Source organism: Musca domestica, unplaced genomic scaffold (genome assembly GCF_030504385.1).
Source record: "Musca domestica strain aabys unplaced genomic scaffold, Musca_domestica.polishedcontigs.V.1.1 5, whole genome shotgun sequence".
Taxonomy (NCBI): domain Eukaryota; kingdom Metazoa; phylum Arthropoda; class Insecta; order Diptera; family Muscidae; genus Musca; species Musca domestica.
In genome coordinates this window covers 4,647,242-4,674,182 of record NW_026712346.1, presented here as the reverse complement: position 1 = coordinate 4,674,182, position 26,941 = coordinate 4,647,242, and the positions used below count along the sequence as shown (strand labels likewise).

The 26,941-nt window shown below is 34.7% G+C and overlaps 1 protein-coding gene and 1 long non-coding RNA gene across 8 annotated transcripts in view; one reads left to right on the top strand and one right to left on the bottom strand.

Moving 5' to 3' along the window:
• Positions 1-26,941, top strand: part of LOC101898348 (uncharacterized) — a 335,007-nt gene that overhangs the window by 245,854 nt on the left and 62,212 nt on the right. For all 7 annotated transcript variants that reach the window (XM_059128040.1, XM_059128042.1, XM_059128041.1 and 4 more), the window contains one exon: positions 5,811-6,001. In XM_059128040.1, coding sequence (XP_058984023.1) covers positions 5,811-6,001 — 191 coding nt within the window. The remainder of the gene's footprint in view (positions 1-5,810; positions 6,002-26,941) is intronic.
• Positions 1,742-2,515, bottom strand: LOC109614213 (uncharacterized). Its single transcript, XR_002195443.2, has 2 exons — positions 2,359-2,515; positions 1,742-2,269 (listed from the first exon to the last, which is right to left on the bottom strand). It is a non-coding gene; the product is annotated as an uncharacterized LOC109614213 (long non-coding RNA).

The window sequence follows — 26,941 nt, the reverse complement described above, 5'->3', positions numbered from 1 at the left end:
AAAATTCTGTTAAAGTCTTAAAATACCAAATGTAGCTGTTATATTAGGGTCTATATGACGACATGGACCTGCATACGTAATGTTTGTCATAAGCCAGATAATATTCAAATGCGAAACTTCAAAAAATTGGTAATAATGTGGATAAAATCATCAAAATACCGAATATCGAGAGGTACCGTTATATTGGGGCTACATGAAGACGTGGACCTGCACAAACTATTTTCTGTCTTAGGCTGCAGTATACTTTACGAACTTTAGATACGAAATTTGAAAGAATTCCGATAAATAATGTCGCTAAAGTCATCAAAATACCGAATATCGGGAGGTACCGTTAAATGGGGGCTATACTAAAACGTGGACCTGCATGGCCCATTTTCAATACCAAAAGTCCTGCAGACATAACATACACTTGAGTAAATTTTATCAATCTTCTTCAATTCGTTCGAAAGCTAAAGTAATTTCCACAGAGGGATAGACGGACTGGCATCGCTAAATCGACATAGAATTTTATGCTGATCAAGAATATATATACTTTATGGGGTCTAAAATGTGTATTTCGTGGTGTTACAAACGGAATGACAAAGTTAATATACCCTCCATACTATGGTAGAGTGTATAAAAATATCAATTTTCATCAGAATATCGAATATAGACAGGTACTGTTCCATGGGGGCTATACCAAAACGTGGACGTACAATGTTTCGGCATACGAGCTACAACCCATTACGAACTACAAATATCAATTTCTGGACAAATCCCTTAAAAAAATCTGCAAAAATCATCAAAACCCCGAATATCGGGAGCTACCGTTACATGGGGGCTATACCGAAACGTGGACCTATACATATAATGTATCGCCATACAAGCTATAACCCATTATGACCCACAAATACCAACTTTTAGGCAAATTCGTGGGAACATGTGGCAAAAATCAGCAAAATACCGAATATCGGGAGATGCCGTCATTTGGCGGCTATACCAAAACGTGAGCCTATACATACAATGTTTCGCCACCGAAGCTAGAACCCATCATGGCCAAACATTTCAATTTTTTAGACAAATTCGTTAAAAAAAAGTGGCAAAAATCAGCAAAATACCGAATATCGGGAGGTACCCTTGTATGAGGGCTATACCAAAACATGGACCTATACATACAATGATTCGCCATACGAGCTGGAACCAGTATGATCTACCAATACCACAAATACGTTGAAAAATGTGTCAAAAATCAACAAAAAATCGAGAGGTGGCGTTATATGGGGACTATTCCAAATTGTGGACCGATATACTCATTTTCAATACCAACCATCCTAGACACAATACAAATTGTTCTGCAAAATGTTGACGCTCTACGTCAAAAAGGGGCTGTATCGTGATTTCAACAGACAGACGGACATCGTTAAATAATATAATTGGTAGGGACTATTGCTTTCGTGAAGGAAAATGGGAACTCCGAAATATTCTTTATTGGTAACTTCGTTATATCAAAAGTATCTCTCTGGAAAAATTATTAGTGAAGATAAAGATTCACTTATAATAAAGTCCATAAAGATAGACTTCAAATGCCTTGATACGAATATCCTCCAAAGAGAAGTGTGGTATAAAATTCTTACTACGGAGAGTCACATTTCGACGTATGAAATTATATGTAAAAAACGGAACTTTTGCACCCCAATATAATCCATTAAGTATGTTTAGGTAACGTTAATAGAGTAAAGTAAATAAAATTTAAAAATGTGGATTTGATTAAACGTCACAAATTTAAAAAATTTATTGAATATGCCAGGCCAAGTTGTCTATCAAAAAGTAACAGACGGTTTCCAGACCAAATAAAAATAGCAACGGCGGCGCATTCAACTGTTCCGGACTGATCCGAAACAACAACATCTTTGTTTCAGCCAGCGGCTACCATCTCAGCGCATAAATGTTCGTATTTTTTCCTTTTCTGTCTATGATATTGCTGACGTACGGGAAGGACGTTCGCCTCCTCATGTAGGTGGTCCAATGGTATCATGAGGAGGCTGCCTGGCGTAGTTCCCAGGGCAGCATTATTGCAGGTCTGGATATTCTTCAACTGCAAGTACTGCCGGCCGGCGGATTGAGGACCTTTCCCCTACAGATGGCTTACGCGGACTCTTGAACATGGATCTTAGGCTGATTCGTAGTTGGCATAAAATGTCCCTCGACACGCACATTCAGCTGTGTTCTCATCCAGTGCAGCCATTCTCTGCACCCCCTGCACCGAGACAAATCGGTATTACATGACGTTCTACAATCCGAACAGAACAGACCAAAGAATATAAAGTAAGAATTTCATGATATGCTGCTCCTGAGGCAGAAAAGGAAACAAATACGAACATTTATGCGCTGAGATGGTAGCCGCTGGCTGAAACGAAGGTGTTGTTGTTTCGGATCAGTCCGGTACAGTTGAACTGCGCCACATTTTCGTCTCTAGGCAAATACTTCTCTGAATTACTAATGCATATGCACATTCTCCATTTGTCTGGAATCCGTCTGTTATGCAAGCCACACACGATACAATTGGTTGTACAACTTGGAGAGATTGTATTCAAGATTGTATCGTTTGTGGCCCGGTTGTACGAAGTTGTGTCTCGGTTGTACGAAAAATCAAATTATTTTTAATGTTTGGCATGTTGTACCAACCGATTGTAACGTTTGTGGGTATGTCACATACAATTTCATTTTCTGTTTTTTTTTTCGTTGAGAAAACACCATTTTTAGACACATCAAAACAACACCAAAATGGAAGACTCCGCACAAATGCGTGATTTTATTGAATGTTATAAAAGTATGATGGAATTGTGGAATTGCAAAAATGAAAATTATAAAAATAAAAACATGCGAAATAAAAGCTATGATAAACTGTTAATTGAATATAAAAAAAAATGATGGGATCCTTAAAAAAGTGAAGAAGAAAATAGCAAATATGCGGACTTGTTATCGCCGCGAATTGATGAAAGTGATAAAGAGTCAAAAGTCTGGATCGGGAGTAATGAAATTTATGTGTCAAAGTTTTGTCAAGTTTTTAAAAAAAGTGCTGAACATTTGGAGTCGTCAGCAAACAATTCAAAAGTCGAAGATGGAGCCACTACATATGCAAATGGATAGGCTTGCATGTATCGGCAAATGAACCCAAAACAACAATTACATGCAAAAAGAGCCATTGATGAAATTTTGATGATGGGACGATTAAATCAATTGACCTATAATACACTGCAAAGCAGTTTAAATGGATCTTCCACTTCAAACTCCAACAGCTCTATCCCGCTGATTTTTAGCACAATTCGGTTCAATATATACGGACGTCAGTACTGCCAAGCGATAGTCAAAAAAATGTATGGAATGAATCTTCCACGCCAAATTCCATAGCTCGACCCCGTTTATTTTCAGTGACGATTCTGTTCAATACATACAGACGTCAGTCTTGCAAAGCGGTAGGGAAACCTAACCTAATATACGTACAACTTCAAACCCAGCAAATAAATCACACCACTATTAAGATTTTAAAGAATTATTTAATGATTCTGAGTACCAATAAATCAAAAACTTTTTGAAATTATATGATTATAATTTTTAGTTAATAAAAATCTTTAATGTAAATAAAAATTATGTAATAAAGTGTTCTCAATTGTTTTATTGTTTCACAAAACTTAAGCCTAATTTATTTTGCTTCTTCGAGAGGATTTCTATGCTTCTTCGAGAGGATTTCAATACTAAAGGTCTTTTTATAATTAAAGTAAAAGGATCCTGAATGGCATGGCCTTATAATATTAATGTGTTTGCCGTCAAGGGCTCCAAAACAGTTCGGCTGGAGTTTTTGGAAGCTGCAATTAAAGAAAATATTGAAGTATATTTTATCTTAATATAAATATATATATCTTCAACACTTACCTTCATATACGGTTTTAAAACTCTTATAATTCCTTCGCAAGTTTCGATCACAATTTTTCCTATTGCTTGTGCAGATACTGCAGTTGAAAACTTTAGTTCTTCGTATGAACACCCAGTAGGCAAAAAAACGTAATGTTATTCCTAATCGGTGGCAGACCGAAATTGCCTGTCTCACTATTGTGTCCTGTTTTCGTATGTGAATTGAAACTTTTGACAGGAGTTCATTAAAAACGTCTTCCGTCATATAATATAATTTTTAAAATCATTTGGTTCACATTTTTTAATGTTTTTAAAAGTTTATTGTGTGAATATTTTTCTTTTTGTAAAAGCCACTTCTTTGACCAATTTTGCCTTTTTCTTGCATTTTTGTATATTCTTCATTTTCTTGTTCCAACACTACGTCAATTACAGCGCAGGCAATTATTTCCGACATTATCTTGATTCAAAATTAACTGCTCGCAAAATGAAGTTGTACACAAAGTTGTATCGTCTGTGACCGAGACACACAATTTGAGTACTCTCCAAGTTGTACAAAAAGTTGTTTCGTGTGTGGCTTGCATTACGTTTTGATAGACAACGCATGCCTGGCATATTCAATAAATTTTTGAAATTTGTGATTATTAATCAAATCCACCTTTTAAAATTTTACTTTACTTTACTGTGTTAACGTTACCTAAACATATCTTTATGGACTCTATGAAATAACAAAGAACATAAGATTGCGAAAATGTTTTCAATACAGTTTTTATGTGGTCCACATAATAGAAATTGATTTAAATTTAGTATTTGAAGTTCGTAATGGATACTACAGGATATGACAGAAAGTTGTCTGTGCAGGTCCACGTTATGGTATAGACCGCATATAATGGTACCTCCCTTTATGTATACCCTATACACAATGTGGTTAGGGTATTATGCCTTTGTGCATTTGTTTGTAAAAGGCAAATGGAAACAAGTTAGACCCATAGTTCCTTTAGATGATCTGCATAAAATCATATTCTGAGTCGATTTATTCTTGTTTGTCCATCCGTCCGTCTGTCCATGTATCTTTGTAAACAAAGTACAGTTCGCATTTATTGCCGATCCAGATGAAATTTTGCACAAATCATTTGCTTGGCCCAAGGACGAACCCTATTGAAAGAATTGTGTGGTATAATTGTTCGAAAAGTACTATGTGGTACTAAATTGGATATTGGGTGAAATAATAGAGCTGAAATTCTCAAATTTGATATTAGGGTGACTGTTGGTATCGGAGGTTGAGATATGGAGATTGTTTTGAAAACGCGGACTATAATTGTTCGAAAAGAACTAAATGCATTCAAATTTTGATATGGATGTCACTGTTGGTTAGAGAAGGAGGTTGTTTTGGATATTCATACTATAATTGAAATTTGATTTTAAGGTCACTGTTAGTATCTGAGGTTGAGATATGTAGATTTTTTTAAAAATGCGTACTTTAACTTTACGAAAGGAACTAAATGCTATAAAATTTGGTACTGAAATTTGATATGAATGTCACTGTGGTGTCCATAGTTGCCACCAAAAATGAGGTTTGATATAAAAGCATTAGTATCAAATATTTTACGAATCTTCGTTCCGCATTTTTAATTTTATAATCCAAATTTTTGAAATGAATATAATTTTTATAGTTATTTTGTTTTGTATACATTTTTGGACATTTACTCTGATCTTGCATTACTTACAAGAACAAATGTCAATGTGGTTGTTGTTAAATTGTATTTGTTGCAGTTTTGCTTTTACCTTATAATTTTACCAAGGTGTGTGGTATAACTCCTATGTAACGGTAAATCTATATTTTGAAGATTTTAGACACATTCATATCACGTTTAAGAACATTACAGCAAAACATAAAAAAAACCTACAATATTTATTTTTAGGTAACGCTAAAGGGAGTTATGAATCAGAAAATGCCATATTTTGGTCTCCATGACCAAAAGCATCTTGTGTGTTTGTCTCGAAACAGGATGTATGTAAATCTAATGAATCTAGAATCTGGAGATTGCGTGACAACGTTTAAGGCTGGTGAAGATCGTTTCCTGAACTCGCTTCTAGTTTCTGGAGATGGCAGGTAAGATCAAAATTGAAAAATGCAGTTTAGACAAGTTCGGAATTAACTCTTGGCAGAAAAGGATAAAATAATAAAAAAAATTGTGTACAAATGTAAAATTGTGTACAAATGTGAAAATTGTGTACATCTTAACCATATTTTTAGAAAGAGGAAACCATCTTTGCAAAGAATGATCACGTTTTGGTATAACCATTAAACTATTTTCGGCGTCTTGGCCACTTTTTTCATTTTTTGGCCCCTATTTGGCATCTTTGTTTCTAAAGGGGTAAAAAACCTCTTCTCTTAAAATTTTCAATTTTCGGAGTAGGGTCCATCATGGTCTTGACCACATTCATCAATTGATTTGACTAAAAAATTTTATTTAGGCTACTCTGGGGTAGATAACCGTCTTACAGATAATCGTCCACATAGGCATTTATTAAAGTATAGTCCCCACATTAGTATACCCCAAAGTCCAAGTGATCAGAAAAGGAAAATTTGTATTCTATAGAATATGTATCCCCCAGATAATATTGGTTGGGAACGTAGATTTGGGATGTACATCTATATGAAAAAAACTCCGAAATGTCAAACTGAGACCCATTCAGTCTGAAATTGTGGCAAAAACATGAAAAAATTACGAAAGTTAGAAAGTAGCACGGCACCAAACATTTGTTAATCGTCATTAAATTATAATATGATGAAATATGGACTTTAAGGGGTCTCCAATACCAAAAATTGAGCTGAGTTTTCACATGGGGCTATTATAGATGTTCTATATCATATAGGTTTTTAACACTTAAATTAAAGTTTATGGCTGAAAGAAGGATCAGGCTATTCAAAATATCTAAAACCGACGGTAGGAGAACTTCTATTGTAATTTTTGCCATTAATATATATTTCTATTTAGAAATTATTATGGAGTGATTACTTATAATAAAAATTGTGTCGCTTACAAAGGCAGATCTATGATTTATTGGAGGCTATATTCTATAATATGGATAAAAACATATATATTCTGGTTCAGCAAATAATTAAAAACATACTTTTGTAGTCTAAAAGGTATTTTACAACTACATAATGGCAGCATTGTTGTAGAAGTTCGTTATAATTTGTCGTATAAAGTGCTTTTCGTTTGGAGAATTATGGTGTACTAGCTGAACCCGGTGCGCTTCGCTACCCCTTTTGATTTTATATGCATTCAAAATTTTATTTACGAATATATGTTGGTTAAAAAAAAAAAAAACAAATTAAAAATATTGCACCATTTTAATGCGTAAATAACCAAAACCATTAGAAAAGCAGTAACATGACATACATACACGAAGGGTTTGTCTTTCGGATTTATTTATTTCATAGCAAATACCAAGCGTGCAGTAAACTGCAATCTTTTGAATTTGAGTGTCATTTCTATCATTTCAATTAGTGAATTCGAGATAGCAACATACTTCGCCGTAATAAGAGTATTTCAAATCAATTTTTGTGTTGGTTTTTAGTGTTAGCCTAAGGCGTTGTGGGTCAATGGTTCTTATAAAAATCATGTCCCAATCTGATCCGATTTAAATATAATATATATTTCATTGAAATTGGTGCGTCCAATATGTGAAATCATAACTAATTTCCAATTAATTTGTCACATTTATTATTGTAACCAAATTCCGCCACACATTCTGAATTTCATTGGTATCGGTCATATATATCATGTTTGGTGCATAACATGTATGAAATCGGCCGAAATATATATGCTAACTATATTCAAACCTCAACTGATCAATATAATTTGGCAATTTTTTCTGGTGCCAAATTTTGTCTCTCTCGCTTTGGGTGCAACAAATATGTGAAATCGGCTGAGTATATATATATGGGAGCTATAATCAAATCTGAGCGTATTTGAATATAATTTGTCAAATTTATTTTTGTACCAAATTTAGCCACTCGTGCCGAATTTCATTGGAATCGGAAATACGTATCGTGTTTTGTGCATCAAATATGTGAAATCGGCGGAAAATATATATGGGAACTATATCCAAATCTGAACCGATTTTAATATAATTTGACTAATGTATTTTCTAATCAAAATTCCGTTACATATTCCAAATTTCTTTGGAATCGAACATACATATCGTGTATGGTGCATAGAATACATGAAATCGGCCGAAAATATATATGAGAGCTATATCCAAATCTGAACCGATTTCAATTTAATTTGACAAATTAATTTTGGCTCCCAATTCCGTTACTTATTTTAAATTTCATTACAATTGGAAATACATATCGTGTTTGGTCCACCAAATACATGAAATCGGCCGAAAATGTATATGGGAGCTATATCCAAATCTGAACCGATTTCAATATAATTTGGGAAATCAATTTTTTAGATAAAATCTATCACACGTTTCAAATTTCATTGAAATTGGGGATACATAGCGTGTTTGGTGCATCAAATGCTTGAAATCGGCCGAAAATATATCTGGGAGCTATATCCAAATCTGAACCGATTTCAATATAATTTGTCAAATTTATTTTCGGATTAAATCCCGTCACACATTCCAAATTTCATTGGAATCGAACATTCATATTGTGTTTGAGGCATCAAATGAAAAAAATCGGTCGAAAATATATATGGGAGCTATATCCAAATCTGAACCGATTACAATATAATTTGGCAAACTTATTTTTGTTCCAAATTCCGTTACGTATTCCAAATTTGGAGACTGTATCTTGAACAAATCAGTAGATATGTGCATATAAAATCTAAATTTTTGGGAGGTACCTCCGATTCTGATGCTATATCTCCAGTTCCAAGTGGAAATTCAAAAATGTATATAGCCTATGTTACTTTCAGGCGATGTTGCAGTATACATGGAAATTTTCAGGAAAATCTATTCAGCGGTTTTCGAGTCCATAAATTACAAACAAACAAACAAACATACAAACATTTTCCTCTTTTATAGATATAGAAGAAGATGTGAGTCTTTGTGTTCTGAGCTTTTCCTGGGTGGCGCTACGGTACTCTTTACTGTTGCCTACTTACTTCGTGGTGATGTTGACTCATTTCGTCTTATTCTGTTATTATTAAACAGTCGAATTCTTTATCGATGTGAAGAATATGTAGATCTCTTGGATTCTCCATTGTGAACAATTCCATGCCAATGCTATTTGATGTTGCATGTGGCACTACCTCGTTGATTGACTTTTGCATGGTCTGTGATACCATGGCTGTGAGTTTTTTCTCGCAGGAAATGGTGGTATTTCTTACCATGCATTGATCTTTGGGGTGTTGAACTCCCTGTTGTTGTTGAAGAGAAGGCAATTGAGTTCCTGGATTTTCGTTGGTCCGATTGGAGGGGTGTGGGAGATTATGTTTGTAATTTTGATTTTAGCCCTCTGTATATTACGAGTGATGTTGACCAACAGTCGGCGTTGTTTGATTTGTTGTTGCAAAATTTGTTGTCTTTTGTACCTACTGCTACTAGCACTATTCGCCGAAGAAATTATGTAAGGCTGTCATGCGTAATGAAAGAAGAAAGTTTTATAAGGAATTGTTTGGTCCGATGAATAGTGTGCAGGTGTGGAAGTCGTCAAAGTCGTTTGATTGTCTTGATGATTGTGGTGATGTTCCATGTGTTTGTAATTCAAGTCTGTATCAAAAATTTTGGGTATGTGTTTTCTTTTATATTTGTAGTCACTTTCTGGCTTTTGTAAATTGCATTTTTATGACGTCAACCTTTCCGCATTCTTGGAACGTGGTTCGTGTAATGTCTGTATCGAAGAAAGGGAGTTCTTATCATCAGACGAATCTTCGACCTATAAGCATACTGCCGGCTATATTGAAGATAGTTGAGCTTGTAATTAAGAATGCTATTGTTGAGTTTCTCTTTGATTCTGTGGATACACTTCTGCTCTGTAAGTTGAGAGGCAAATTTGGTTTCTCTCTTTCTTCATTTAGATTGATATCGTCATATTTGAGTGGAAAATCTTAGTTTGTTGCACACAGTGGTTTTCAGTCTGATGTTTGTGGTGTTCGGTGTGGTATCCCACAAGGGTCTATGCTTCATGTTCATTAACGAAATTGCTATCTGTGTCTAGTTCCTAGATGTGTGGTCTTCATGTATGCGGATGACATTCATGTCTTCTTTAAAGGTGCAGATCTCTTTGAGTTGGAAAATGTGGCGAATACTACGTTGCAATTGATTTCCATATCGATCTCCTCCAATGGATTGGAGTCAACTGGAATAAGACTGAAGCTGTTCTGTTTCCGTTGTGCTCCTATGCCTTGCATCTGTGTTTGCTCGTTCGTCGTTAATTTTGTGAATGAGATGTATAGGTGTAGTCATTGACATCAACCTTAGTTTTTCAGTCTATGTTGATTCTTTGCTGCGTCTTGTGCGAACTGTACATGTTATTTCTCTGGAAAACCAGTATTATTAGGCAATGCGTTTTGGTTCCAAATATAAACTTCATAGGGCTTAAACCATAAAAATGTCGAATATGGAGACAAATATACTGTATTTTTTCTTCTAGAGGCTTAGTTTTTTTTTTTGCAAATTTGAAACATTAACTTTAAGACAGTTTCCAAATGGTGGACCTTTATATACTATTTTCTGACAAAAATATATCAACAAATGAAAAAAAACCTACAATAATAATTATGAGCGATGTCAAAATACTCTCCCAAAAAATGTATACATTTTATTTTCAACAATATATTCTTGGACTATGTAAAGTGAGATACCTACGATTGTCAAACGGCTTCAACTTCCTTCACTATGGCAACTATCACTATCGCAAACACGGCGTCAGACTACGTCCAATACAAGCACACCTCTGGTCAAATATGAATTCATATATGACCGTATAAATTCGCTCTAGATTTCGCCCTAAATTCCGTATCAATATTCCATCACTATGGTCAAAAAAACCCACACCAGGATGATAACTAAGACAGATTTAATGCCGAATTAAATTCAGCGGTTAACCCTGTCCCTCTTGGTGATATAAAAATTGTTTTGCTGCAAACTACTTGAAATTATCTTTTTTCTATAAACGAACAACAGAAACAAAATATGATAATATCGATAATTTAAGAAATATACAACGTGATTCACGCAGAAAAGTATCTTCATCTATCCCTTCGCTGGATAAAGTTTCACAAGTTTGTAAAATAGCGTAATTGCAGTTCCAGTGGTGTTCACATTATGTAGGATTCAGAAGAGGTTGATCATGCTCAAATCAGATAATTGAGCACTGAGCTGTCAACATTATCAACTTTGTACACTCTTTCAACGTGCGTTGTCGAAGTCGGTTCTGTGGACCGTTTTATCATCAAAAGGTATTCCAGAAATTACAAAACTCAAGGAAATATAACACGATTGTGAAACAGTAATCAACTTGAACGGCACAGCAGTCTAACAATCTTGTTTGTGATGCTATTTACCGAAATACACTTTTTACACGTATGGTAATCCAATTTGTTTTTATATTGAAATTTAAAATAATTAGTAGCAAAATAGTTTGCGATCCTTTTATGTATTTTTTGGTTGTGTATGTATGTAAGTTAAAGACATTTTTGTTTTTAATAAGAATTTGTTTGATTTATAGTTACTTAATTAATGAATTTTTAGCACTAAATAATTCTAAAATACAGGGTGAGATTAAAAACTGCAACAAAGTCAAACGCCACAATTTTTAATTTTTTTGAAATTTTATTGAATGAAAGCAAAAAATTAACGGAAATAGCATCAAATTTTAGAATAAGCTTAGATTTGTTCGAATTGGTCACCTTTAGCAATAAATATGGCCTTCAATCGGCCAATGAACCATTCCAGGCGAAGCGATTGCTTAAGGTGATCGACACTTTGGTATTTTTTAGTGCCAACAGTGCTTTCCAAAATACTCCAGACACAATAGTCCAACGGATTGGTTTCCGGAGATTTTGGTATCCGAAAGGAAAATTACGATTTGTGATATGGGTCAAGTCGCTTCTTTACTTTTCCAACCGTTTCTGCTGATGTTGCTGTTTTTTTCCGTCCACTTTCTTGACGTCAGGCTACGCTACAAGTATCACGGTAACGAGCACATTTAAATGCTGTAGTGCTCTAACGATAGCCACTTGTGGTTTTCCAGCCAAATATAGAAATCACACTATCACGTTTGAAGTGCATCACGAATGAATTTTTTCTGGAAAATGTCACCAAAAGGCTTTTGCACACATGTAAACAATATAATGAGCTGTCACTGGAATACTTTTAACAGCTGTCGGACGAGTGGCAGTCTGAAGTTGGTTGCGGTTTTTCATCTCACCCTGTAATCACTTTTTGCTACTATCGCCTACTCCTGAGCTATGCCAGCATAATTACTGTTCATACTTTGTTGTAACCTGATATGCAATTATTATGAAAATGAATTCATTGGTTGCACCCATGGCTGGTTATTATATTTTTACTCCTTCCACCTTCAATTCATACGTCCTCGTATGAGCCAATTCGTCATGATTTTTAATGGGATATAATTAAGACTTCTGATTCTCTTGGTTGTAGAATTTCCGGGTACATTTTTAATAGTGTTCTCTCTTATGTTTGCTTCTTGATCTGATAATGTTGTTCTTACAGCATTTATTAAATTTATTTATCATTATAAACTTGTTCTCTCTAATAATTATGATAATCAACTCCGATTTCAATCTGTTCCCTTCTTTGGGTAGTTCTTATTATGTTTGTTTGTGAAACAGATTTCATCCTTTCCAGTGATAATGTTTATATTTTTATACCCTCCACCTTGGAATGGAGGGTATATTAACTTTGTCATTCCGTTTGTAACATTCCTAAATATTCATCGTAGACAACATAAAGTATCTATATTCATAATCAGCATAAAATTCTAAGTCGATTCAACGATGTCCATCTGTCTGCCCGTTTTGCCACATTTTTCCATGGATTTGTCTAAAAATTGGTATTGGTCATAATGGGTTCTAGCTTGTATGGCGAAACATTGTATGTATAGGTTCACGTCTTGGTATAGCTCCATACAAGGATGCCTCCCGATATGCGGTATTTTGATGGTTTTTTTTAAACATCCACCATGGTATGGAGGGTTGATCACCATAAAATTCTATGACGATTTAGCAACATCCGTCCGTCTGTGGAAATCACTCCAGCTTCCGAACGAAATTAAGTAGGATGATACAATTTTACTCAAATGCGTATTATGTCTGCAGAACTTTTGGTATTGGAAATGGGCCATGTAGGTCCACGTTTTGGTATATGGGGCTGTACCTCACCTCCATATTTTCGGTAATTTGGTGATTTAAGCGACATTATTCACCGGAAATGTTTCAAAATGGTATTTGAAGTTCGTAATGGATACTAAATCTTATGACTGTCTGATTGTCTGTGCAGGTCAACGCCTTCGTATAGCCCCCATATAATGGTACCTTGCGATATTCGGTATTTTGATGAATTTAGCGAAATTATTCACCGGAATGGTTTCAACTAAGTATTTGTTTTAAATTTGATATTTGAAGTTCTTAATGGATTCTACTGCCTGTGGCAGAATGAATTTTGTTATGACGTATGACAAAAGTTACCTATACAGGCCCACATCGTCGTATAAACCCTAATATAACGGTTACATTTCGTATTTTTAAGATTTTATCAAAATTTTTAGTGGATTGTATTTTTTGAAAATTACCAAATTCGTTCCAAATGTTCAAAGTTCGGACCGGACGAACTTAAAGGCTTTTTACTTGTTAGTATTGAAAGCAAATTTTCTACCGTAATGTTTCTCTTCACACTTGTGTTTCAATGGTATTCTAGACATATTTTTTGAAATTGGTATACAATTTTATTGTATACTCAAAGTCGGAAGTTTTAATTTAATTCAGTTTATTTCATTGAGAAAGATTGTGATATACAAGTTACAAGAGTAAACTATGAACTAATAACTAAAGAATACGGAACTGAGAATGTTAGTGAAAATATGGTAGCCATCTGGCAAATAAAATAAAAGTGATGTCAATATAGAATTTACATATACAACATCTTTCCCCTCTAAGGAGAGAATAGGGCCCTGGGTCTTCGAACCTTTGTTGATGCCGGAATCCTTGTCCCACGCCTTCGTATATCCCCATATAATCGTACCTTGCGATATTGGGTATTTTGATGAATTTAGCGACATTATTCACCGGAATGGTTTCAATTAGGTATTTGTTTTAAATTTGATATTTGAAGTTCGTAATGGATTCTACAGCCTATGGCAGAATGAATTTTGTAATGACGTATGACAAAAGTTACTTGTGCAGGCCCACCTCATCGTGTAGACCCTAATATAACGGTTACATTCCGTATTTTTAAGATTTTAGCAAAATTTTTAGTGGATTGTATTTTTTGAAAATTACCAAATTCGTTCCAAATGTTCAAAGTTCGGCACGGACGAGCTTAAAGCATTTTTACTCGTTAGTATTGAAAGCAAATTTTCTACCGCAATTGGTTTCTTCACACTTGTGTTTCAATCATATTCTAGACATATTTTTTGAAATTTATATAGCATTTTATTGTATACTCCAAGTCTGAAGTTTTAATTTAATTCATTTTATATCATTAAGAAAGATTGTGATATACAAGTTACAAGAGTAAGCTATGAACTATTAACTTAAGAATACGGAATTGAGAATATTAGTGAAAATAGGGTTGCCATAAAATAAAAGTGATGTCAATATAGAATTTACATATACAACATCTTTCCTCTCTAAGGAGAAAATAGGGCCCTGGGTCTTCGAACCCTTGTTGATCGCCGGAATCCTTATCCCGTTCGTCGACATTTGTAGCAGATGATGATTCGGATGATTCCGGGAATCCAAGCAATGGAGTAGATGTTGAAGAAGTTTGGGTGTCTTCATACCCATGTGTTGAGACGGTTGGAGTTGAAAATTGTTCGGTCTGTTCTAGTTCAATCTCTGAGCTAGTTGTTTACACGTCCTCTTCACCTTGTTCGATTAATGATTCTTGTTGTTCGTCGGTGACGATGCTCGAACCACGAAGTTGATCAATATGTTGTTGCGTTCATTCCCATTATGAATTTTTATAATGTGCAATTTAATGCATCGAACGTGCTGAGCGCCAGCCAAAAAAGAGAACCGGATACGCAGGACGGCAGGCTAAATTTGAAAAAGTGATGCCAAGTCTCATGTTGATTTTTGTACAACATTATAGCCGTGTACCAAAAAGTACAAAACTGGGGATAATAGTGGGTAGGTAAATAATAAATGTCAGGAAATTGTGGGAAAACCTTGGAAAAGAGGGAAAGTTTGTTGATTTTTGTACAATATGATAGCCGTGTAGCAAAAATACAACACTGGGGATAATAGTGGGTAGGTAAATAATAAATGTCAGGGAAATTGTGGGAAAACCTTGGAAAAGAGGGAAAGTTTGGTTGAGCGTCCTTGGTGGCCGTATATAAAGCACCGAGAGCGCCATTATTTCAAAGTGGTGTGGAAAAGGAAAAACAGTGCAGTCAATTTTTAAATGTTTTTTCTTTTGTGAATAAAAATAAAAAGGAAATAATGAGTTAGCAATTACTATTCGTGCGTTTTATTGGTGTGGCGTATCTAAACAAGCTGTAAGTCGTGTTATATCGGATATGTTGTGTTAAGTTTGCGTGTCTTTTGTTTCGGAGAATAACGCTGCGCATAAATCCACAATTGGACAACACCATCCGACTCAGATGAGAAAAGAGAGGGCATCATTAAAAATCTTTTGGAATCGACAGGTGCGGCACCGAGGTTCCAGGCACAGAAAAGGTCCTAGGAACTGCCAAAAGGCGGTAGTACTGATGCTGGAATCCAACCAGTAAATCCCACCTAAATAAAAGCTGTAAAAAGAAAAAAAAGTTGAATAAGTATGCCGTTGTGCAGGTAATCTAAATTAGTTTACTTACCAAAGCCAAAGAAAGAAAGGCAAATCCCACTGAAAATGCCATTTTGAGTTCCTTTTTTCCTTGTCGAAGATGCACCACATCAAAACCAAAAAAATGAAATCCGTAAATTAATGGCTATTTGAACCAAAAGAAAGACTAAAATTAAGAAAGCCCAAAATATTCGTCTACGCGAGCTCCTTTAGGCAAAATTTTACAGCAGTTTTATTGGCCAACATTTGTCGCTTCTAGCGGTTTTAGAACAAAGGTAACCTGAGTACTGACTCACAAATTTTTCGTTCGGGTATTAATAGTCCAGTTAGTTTTAAGAGAACAATAATAAAGTTTAAAAGAAATAAGTTTAATGTCTAATTGCTTCAAGAATTAATATGTGCTAAATTTTATTTGTGAGAGAGGAGGTTAGGCGTTGCAAGTAAGAGAGTGTGTGTGGCGTTTTGGGGCCCTTTTATTTTTTGTGTGTATTTGGACTAAAGGGTCAAGGATGGGTGGGCATAGTGGGGGAGGAATAATATCAAGTCATAGGTGTATGTTTTGTATGTTTGTATTCAGTTTTTTTGTTTGTATATGTTCGATCCAATTCTTTAAGTATTCATTCCCTAGGGTTCATGGTGGCAGGGTTGAGAACCCTCTGGATAACCGCTCCCTCCTGAGCTAGTGCGGAACCCCACCATAACGCCGAGCAGGCTGAATGCAACAATATGGCGCCCAAGTTCCAAAAGAAAACATTAGTGTCTTTCAGACATTAGCCAATAAGAATGTGCAATAAAATCTACGCACTGTGCAATATACCATAGGAGACAATAGATTTAAGCAAAATATCGCATTTTTTACATGCTTGCGAATATTGAAGCCACTTTCTAAGTAATTAAAAATTGACAATTGTGCAATATTTAGCAAAGAAAGTAAAAAATTGGGATATTCTGTTCCAATGATTAGTGTCTAGTGCAATAGCTTTTGTTCGTGAAGTGTAACAAAATCTGTATTGCTTGATGACCTGTGTTTTGACGTATATGTGTTTTATTTATTTTTTAGAGTAACGATAATAGTTAAACTTTAGCACAGGATAATTACAGTATCTGCTAGTCGATAGACCACAGACTGTATTACACAAATTTTACCCTTTCGTGAGATCTCTTTTCTTAAAATTTTGTAGAAAACTGCCACGGTGCTAATTTTTAAATGGAAAGTTCAATGTTTGTAATTGTAAAGTCCAACCTAGTCAATACCCTATGACAACCATAATAGGCCACTACGAAATAAAATCATGTTTTTTTGTTTCAAAAGCATATACCATTCACACATTTTATTACAGCTGAAAATACTCCTAAACTCTTCTCGTATTTGTCATTGTCTTTGAAAAATTAAATTTTGTTTTTTTTTTTTTGTTTACCTATTGATTTATCTATGTTTTGTTTTTATATTAACCTATTGATTGATATATGTTATATTTTACTAATATTTACAATTTTATAACTTTTGTGTAATTCATTAATCCTTTGTATTGTCTTCTAAAATTAATTAGTTTTTAGTTTATATTTATCCTCAGTTAATTCCATAGCCAACCATACAAGTATTTCCAATTTTTCATATATATTTATATCAATGAACGCAGCTAATAATAAAAAAACGCAGAAAAATAAATAGATCGTTAGCGTTTGACCTTAGCAGAACTTCAATTGCATCACCAAAACCAAAAACTAAGAAAAGAGAAAAAATGCAAATAACCCTAATCCTAGCACTAGTGCTTCAGCTAAAATGCCTCAATGCAACCAAAAGAAGTTGACCAACTTGTCAGAAGTCTGGTACAAGATAGTTTGAGCCATGCTCAGGCAAATCTGCAGGCGCTGGTTGAAAAGAGCGTGAGTAAGCAGATGGAAAAAGTTTACACAGTAGTAGATAAACTAAATGATGTGATTGCAAAATTGTCGATTAGCAATCAAAGTGCACCACTAGTTCAGATGTCTCAACCAATTCCGACACTTAATACTAAAACCTCTTCTCTCTGGCTAGAACAGATGAATAACAATATTTCCACTTGGCAGTCATTAAAACATGCCTTATGTGAAAGGCTCAAAACGCTCGAAGAAATGTGTATTTGTTAGAGCGAAAGCAAATGCCAGGAGAGTCGATAAACTCGTTCTTCCACGACTTAAACGCGATGAGATCTAAGCTAGAAAGACCAGTTTCGGAGTACGAAATGATCTCCCTGGCTAAGAAGAATGTGCGAAAGAATATTTCAGGTATTGTTTATTTGATGCAAGTATCATCGCTTGAGCAATTGAGTGTATTGAAATTGAAAATACACTCTTTCGACGCGATTCTGCCCCAATTCCTACACCGACTTACAATAAACCAGCACGTGTAAATGCAATGCATGAAGAGAATGAAGAAGAAAACTTCCAGGTATTCGAAGAACCATGTGAAGTAGTAGGTGTTTCAGCAGTCAATGTTCAATTGGTTTGTTGGAATTGCCAAACTCCCGGCCACGGATTCAGGGATTGTCTTTCCACTCAAAGAAATCTGTTTTGCTTTACGTTTGGAAAGCAGAATACCATTACGCCGAAATGTGGAAATTTTCGATTGGGAAACTCGATGAAGAACCTGGTTACAGCGGGAAACCACCGTTCTGCCGAGCAGCCCGCCGACCAGAATCCACAACCGACTTAGAAAAAAATAAAAACGAGAAACAAATTTACCCTAAAATTCGACATTATTTACCATTGGAGGTCAAGGAACAAAATTATAATGAAATAAGGTCAAGAATATTTGGAGAAGATCACAATGAAAATAATAGCAAGCAATTTAAGAAAACAATAATTTCAAAACTAAGGCAAAAGCAAAAACAATTTAAATTACTAAAGAAATCTGTGTCTGAATCGATAGTTTGATGCCAAAGTAAAACAGATTTAAGACCATAAGTCACGAAAAAAAATTAATTTAGACTCTGGCGCTACAGTCAGTCTACTGGGAAGAAATTGTAGAGAAATAGTGGAAGAGATAGGAATAAATATGAAACCCAAAATTTCAAATGTCACCACTGCTTCTGGTCAACGACACCGTATTTTAGGTACAATTGAAGTCGATATTGAATATCAAAATCAGTTAGCTAAGATGACATTGTTTCTATGTTCTGACGTAGAACAGGAATTATTTTTAGGGATAGATCTTTGGAAAATATTGGGAATTGCACCCGAAATATTTCCTACAGAAGAAATATATCTAGATCTTCAGTTAAAAATTCATGGGACTTCAACTAATGAATATCAAATATGCATGTTCTAACAGAGGAACAACAGCAACAACTGAATTAAGTTGTGAACAAATTTCCGACATTTGAAAAGAATGAACTGGGATGTACCAAGTTGGAGGAACATGCCATTAAATTGATAGAAGGAGCAAATCCTGCCAAGGACAAACATTACCCTCTATCGCCAGCCGTACCGGAAATTGTTTATAGACGAATTGATAACATGCTCAAATTAAATGTAATTGAAGAAAGCTATTCACCGTGAAGCAACAGGACTACCATAGTGCGAAAGCCATGCAAAAACCGATTCTGTTTAGATGCGATAGCGATTAAGCATGCATATCAATTGCAGAACATTGATGGGATATTGAGTCGCATAGATCAAACGCATTATATTAGCAGCGTTTTGGCAAATAGAACTTGAAGAGGAAGCCAAACCGTACACAGCCTTCACAGTACGAGGTCGACCGCTATACAAATTCAGGGTAATGCCATTTGGTCTATGCAATGCGGCGCAACGACTCTGTCGTTTGATGGATCGAGTAATACCTGGTAAACTGAAGTCCAACGTGTTCATATATCTAGATCATTTACTGATTATATCTGATGATTTTGAAACGCATTTGAAATTGTTAAGCGAGGTAGCAGATTGTTTAAAGAGGGCCAACTTAACAATTGCTTTCAAAAAGTTTTTGTTTTGTTCCCGTGAATTGAAGTATCTTGGGTTCATAATCGGAAACGACTGTTTAAAAACTGACCAGGAAAAAGCCAGTGCAATTGTAAAAATCCCGATACCAAAGACTCAAAAGAAGTAAAAAGCTTTTTAGGAACGGCTGGATGGTACCGTCGTTTAATACAATATTCCGCTTCCATATCCGATGCTCTAACCGACACATTGAAAAGGAGCAGAGCAAATTTACGATGACACCTCAAGCCTGTGAATCATTTCGAACTCTGAAGAAAGGTCTCACCTCGGCACCAGTACTTCGACATCCCGACTTTCAGCGAGAATTTTTCATACAGTGTGACGCATCTGAGTACGGAATTGGAGTTGTTCTTTTCCAAAAGGATGATAATGGTTGGGAATATCCAATTGCTTTCTACTCGCAAAAACTAAATTCAAGTCAGAGAAATTGTTCTGTAACTGAGAAGGAATGTTTGGCTGCGGTACTTGCCGTAAAAAGATTTCGACCATACGTGTATGAAATTCACCATGATCACAGATCACGCAAGTCTCAAGTGGCTGATGTCACTAAAAGATTTAAGTGGAAGACTCGCTAGATGCAGCTTCAAGCTTTTGATTTTTCAATTGAATACCGAAAAGGATCTGAGAAGGTTGTGGCTGATACCTTATCCCGTTTACCAATTGAATCGGAGATAACAGTTGAAGAAATAACTAACGATGATATATTGGAATTCGAAACCACCGCGTTTGAAAGCGAAGAGTACCTGGAGTTGCGGAAAACAATAATAGAGAACCAAGACGGACTACCCGATTTGACAGTCGACAACGATAAAATTTACATAAGAGTGAACAATTTTGATGAAACGACGATGGAGTTTGAATGGAAATTGTGGATACCGGAAGAAATTACCTATACGATGATTGAGAGGGCCCACAATTACAATCAGTCTGTTCACGATGGCATAAATAAAACCATGAAACGTTTGAAAACGTATTATTATTGGCCAAAAACGGCATGCCAAGTAAAACATTACGTATCGAATTGCCAAGTCTGCAAGGAAACCAAATCGTCAAATACTATACTATTATGTGACCATAGGAAACGAGGTTATAACGGAAAGGCCATTCCAAAAACTTCATGTAGATTTCCTCGGAAAGTATCCCAGATCCAAAAATGGAAACGCCTATATTTTTTAGTCATGGACCATTTCACTAAATTAATCTTTTTACATGCGATGAGAGAAGCTACCGCTAAAAATGTCGTGGAATTTCTGGAGGACAAAGCATTTCGTGTATTCGGGGTCCCAGAAACAATCCATTGTGAAAACAATTTGTCTCAAATCTGTTTCAAGAAATGATTAAAATTTACAAAATAAACCATTTAACGACAGCGTACCACTCTCCACAATCAACTGCGGCAGAGAGAGTGAAAGATAGATTAGAAGTGATGAGAGAAACATTAAGAAAAAAATGCATCAAGCTTATGAGTCCAGTGCAAAAAGGTACAATAGTAGATCACGCAATATAACTTTTCGTCCAGACCAGGAAGTTTTTCGAAGGAATCACGTTCTCTAAGATTTCAAGAATAATATAAATGCGAAATTTTGCAGAAGTTTCTGAAGTGCAGAATCGTGAGACCTATCGGAAACAATATGTATGAGCTGGAGACTCTACAAGAAATCTGTGATATAATTACTTAAGTGCAATATAATTTATAAAATGTATGTCGTGTATGTCTATTTTATAATTTGTAATGCATCGTTGTTATTATACATAGAAATTGTTTTATAAATTTAAAGTTTTTATTATCAATTGGACAAGATGTAGACAAAGTGTCTTGAGGGTCTCGTACAATAGATATGCGATTAGAAACGAAATACGCAATAATAAAAATCTGTCATATAAAATTTACTAGTACAATATAGGATAAGTAAATTAGTTCGTGATTGTCCAAATTTATTTATATGTATTGCTAAGAATTTTTTTCTCAGACGTTATTGTCCACTTTGTTTAAAATTGTATGACTGAAACAAGGATAATATCTAAAGAGCCCGGCTGAATGAGACTCCAGGTTGTGGGAGTTTCCACGTTGTGAAAACATAGGTAGAAAGAACAATATTCCATTTAATTTCTTTCAAATACAATAGCCACCATCTCTGATTGTCTCAAGCACACAAAGTTCGTTTATATTCATGGAAAATTCCGTATATTTCTTCCTAACAACCATTTGGAAAATCGGTTTTAAAGTATTCAATTATTTCCTTGTAACCGATATTTCTCACTTTACAATTGTCGAAGAATTAGTTGAATGTTGTTAAAGTATTTAAGAAGTGTAACAGACGTTTGCATATAAGATTAAAAGAGATAGTATTTTATAGCAACAATAAGGGAACAATAAAATCATATTCCCTTTGTATTGCTCTTGATTTTCTATTATAACATCTCCAAACATTGTTTGCGATTAATAATGATGAAGTATATTCCGTCTACGACTGGATGTAAGGATTAACGCACATAACCACTTTCTTTAATTTTTTTACTAAAGTGGTGAAGTTTTGTAGCGTTCATTCCCATTACGAATTTTTATAATGTGTAATTTAATGCACCGAACGTGCTGAGCGCCAGCCAAAAAAGAGAACCGGAAACGCAGGGCAACCGGCTAAATTTGAAAAGTGATGCCAAGTTTCATGTTGATTTTTGTACAACATGAGAAATACAACACTGGAGATAATAGTGGGTAGGTAAATAATAAATGTCAGGGAATTTGTGGGAAAACCTTCGAAAAGAGGGAAAGTTTGGTTGAGCGTCCTTGGTGGCCGTATATAAAGCACAGAGAGCGCCATTATTTCAAAGTGGTGTGGAAAAGGAAAATAAAAAAGGAAATACTGAGTTGTCAGTTACTATTCGTGTGTTTTATTGTTTTATTGGTGTGGCGTATCTAAACAATCTGTAAGTGGTGTTATGTCGGATATGTTGTGTTAAGTTTGCGTGTCTTTTGTTTAGGAAAATAACGCCGCGCATTAATCCACAATTGGACAACGCCATCCGACACAGATGAGAAAAGAGCGGGCATCATCACGGTGGATACCGTAATATGGGTTTATACGATATTTTGGACCTATATAGACAATTCCATTTCAGGGGGTAAAGTGCTCACAAGGAATCCCTTGTATAGAAGTTTAGACAATTCCGTCGAAAAATGCGGCTAAAATCATCAAAATACCGATATCGGGGGGGGTACCGTTATATGGGGGATATACGATATCGTGGACCTATATAAATAATTCTCAGCCAAGGGATAAAGTGCTCTTAAAGAACTGCTTGTGTGGATTTTCACACAATTCCATTGAAAAATGTGGCTAAAATCATCAAAATACGGGATATTGGAAATACCGTTATATGGGGGCTATACGATATCGTGGACCGATATAGCCAATCTTCGAACTTGACCTGCCTGCAGACAAAAGAGAGATGTGGGCAAAATTTTAGCTTAATATACCCTCCATACTATGTATGGTGGAGGGTATAAAATGAATGGCCCTTAAATAAAAAATGTAAACATAAATACATGACATTACTTTCTTCATGCTAGCAATAGGTGGATAAGAATGAAAAGTTTTGAAAAATGTGTTATGCCTGTACGGCTTGTAGTGTCAGAATTAAAATATATAAATATACAACAAGACACTTACCTCACAATATTTTAGTTTAAGGGAAAATAGCAAAAAATCGATAGAATTCTTTTCATTACAATGTGGGCCAATGTAAAGAAGACAATTCTTTTTGTAGTTTTTGCATGCTTTGTACTTATTTTGCATATATTAGTCGTATTAGTCCATATGCAGAAAATTGGAAAATATCATTCGTCGTTTCGTTTTATTCAAAAAAATATTTTAAAAATATTGCCCATCACGGAGAATCTCAAGAAGTGCAAGCACACCAAACAAAATTAACTTAGGAGCAAACACAAAATAGCAACTGCAACTAATTTGAAATTAGACCTAATATCGGAATAGCTCAGCAACAAAACACGACACCTACTTCTTGGCTAGATTTTCAGCACACAAATCAAATTTTTTTTGTGTTCGGTGTTGCTGATATAAATTTCAAATCGTATGAAATACCATGAAATCGCGCTTCTATAAATTTGATTTTTTCATGAACAGGCAATGTACAGATACTGTTTACAAATTGTAAGTAAAGCTTTTTTAGTTATATGCTTTATTATTAAGCAATTTAAGATACAATTGTTGTTAAGTTACAATTCACAAAAAAAAAAAAAAAAAAATAACCGACGAGGTCAAATAAATATAATTTCGCCTACGACAAAAAAAGAGTATACATGTTCACGCCTTAGAATTGCCCCACATAACGATACCTCCCAATATTTGGTACTTTGATGATTTTAGCGACGTTTTTCACCGGATTGTTTCCAACTTCGTATTTAAGGTTCGTAATGAGCAAAATTGCGCATACAGGCCCACGTCTTCATATAGCCCCCATATAACGTTATTATTTAAATGAGGCCACCTGTAAATAATTCTTTAATTGCTTATTTAATTGTACCATGACCCTCCATTGTCATTCCGTTTATAACTCCTCGAAATACTCATGTTAGACCCAATAAAGTATATATATTTTTCATCATCGTAAAATTCTAAGTCAACCCAGCAATACCCTTCAGAATTGTTTAAATGTGGCAGAACATTGTCCATATAGATTCAGGTGTTCTTACAGCCACCTATATAACGGTATCTCCCTATATTATGCATTTTGACGATTAAAATCACATTTCTAAAAGTGTTGTTTAAAATCCAGTAATTAGAGCTTGCAACACGTTCTACATCCTGTGGCAGAACATAGTCCAGTAGGTTCATATTATCTTATAGCCTCCATATGGCATAGGCAGATATGTTCTGTATTGCGATTATTTAGATCAACTTTTCCAAAAAAATGTTTAAAATTCGGTACTTCGGCAAAATATTGCCTATAAAGATTCACGTTTTGTTATTGCACCCATATAACCTACTTTATGAAATTAATCCACGTTTTTAAACGGAATTGCTTATAATTCTGGTCATAGACTTTATAATTGGTTCTACTTCTTGTGGCAAAACATTGTTTATGTAGGTCCATGTTTTCCTTTACCCGTAATGGATACTACAGCCTACGACCGAAAATTGTCTATGCAGGTCCACGTCTTCGTATAGCCCCCATATAACGGTAACTCCTGATATTCGGCTTTTTATCGACATTATAACCTATTTTTTAAGTTTCGCATTTGAATATTGTAATGGCTTATGACAAATGTTACCTACGCAGGTTCATGTCGTCGTATAGACCCTAATGTAATAGCTACATTCGGTATTTTTAAGATTTTAACAGAATTTTAACGGATTTTATTGTTTTTGAGAATTGCCAATCCGTTCCAAATGGTGGAGGGTATTCAAAGTTCGGCCTGGCCGAACTTGTTTACTTGTTGTTTAGTCTGGAGTACAAAACGATTGAACAAATTTTAGAAGTTTGTTATGTGGCGTTTCCACTGCACTTGATTCGCTCTCTGTTCGTTGTTTGGCCCTTAACTATGAAAAAACTATCTAATTCTTCACACAAAATTTCCTGAGCGAACACTCATATTTGTACGTTGTTCAAATCAAATCACTCTCAGAACAACGAAAAAATATGTCCCATCCCTAACAAATGAGAGCATTTATCGAAAAAAAAAATGACATTTAAAAATTAAAAATAGGAAAATTTAATGAAATTTTAAAATTTTTTGGGAAGACTGAAAATTATGAATGAAAACTACATGTTGAATGGCGTATGTACATTCAAACGAAAGTACTTTTTTTCTCTCTCATCCGAGGTGCGCATTTTGTCCACGAGTTGAAATTTCCACAGAAAACTGGAAACAAAAGATGCAATATTTTCAAAATGTTTGTGTCGGCAGAAAAAAAGTTTAACAAGTGTCTCTCCAGCAGAATTTGAAAATAGAAAAATACTAAAATATGTCCAAAATGTCAACATTTACACAAAAAGTTGAAAACATGAATGAAAATTGTAAAACAATAATTCTTCTATTCATACTAGTGTGAATTTAATGTATTTTCGTATAAATTCCCATTTAAATTAAACAAACAAAATTTTTGAAAAAAGGAATTATTTTACTATGAATTACGAATCGTGCCGTATGAACGGGTTAATTCGTGTACGTGATTCTGAGAGCAAACAACGTCATTCAATTTATCGTGTGAACATGCTATTAATCGTTTCGTGGAGATCATGGTACACTTCGATTTTTAGTGCTTCGATTGATATACCACGATTACCAATACAAACAATATATTTTTTGGAACATAATAATATATATTTTGGTACGCTAATACGGAAGTACTGTAAAAACACATAAAGAAAAATAAAATAAATAAATGGCTGATTTGACAAAAGTCAAGATCCTAAATGGAGAGAAGAAGCAAAAGAATATATGTACAATATAAAGCCTAGGAAACAATGCGGTATATCGAAATCGATAAATACTAAAGAAGATGAGATACTAAGATAAGAGCTGTATCGTTTGCGAACGAATCATCGGGAAACGTTTGCTGTGCGAAATGATGACTGGTACATTAGGAGTTATTATTGTTAATACCGTTTTAGTACTTTTTTACATTGTATGATGGTCAAATAAATGAATAAACAGGAATAATTTTAACTTTTAATTAGTTTGTGCATTATTTGCAATGAGTTAATATAAAGGGAAATGTTTGCAATGAGTATTGTGCTTTTTCGTTTTCAATGTTGCATAACCCAGCAACGTACATTTCTGTTCTTGTTTCCACTCATCAGTACAAATTAAGAAACAAGTTCCTTTATCTTAATATCGGTTTTGTCTCGTTTTGTACATTGAGAAAATATAGAACGAAACGATTGCAAGCGTTTCCAATAGTTTATTTTCGTTCGCTGTTCTTTACCATTAGGTTAAAAAACAATTAAAACAAGTAAAAAAACATTTAGTTCGGCCGGGCCAAACTTTTAATACCCTCCACCTTAGGGTAAAGGAAACATTAGAAGAAATATGACAACAACCATTAAAATGCCG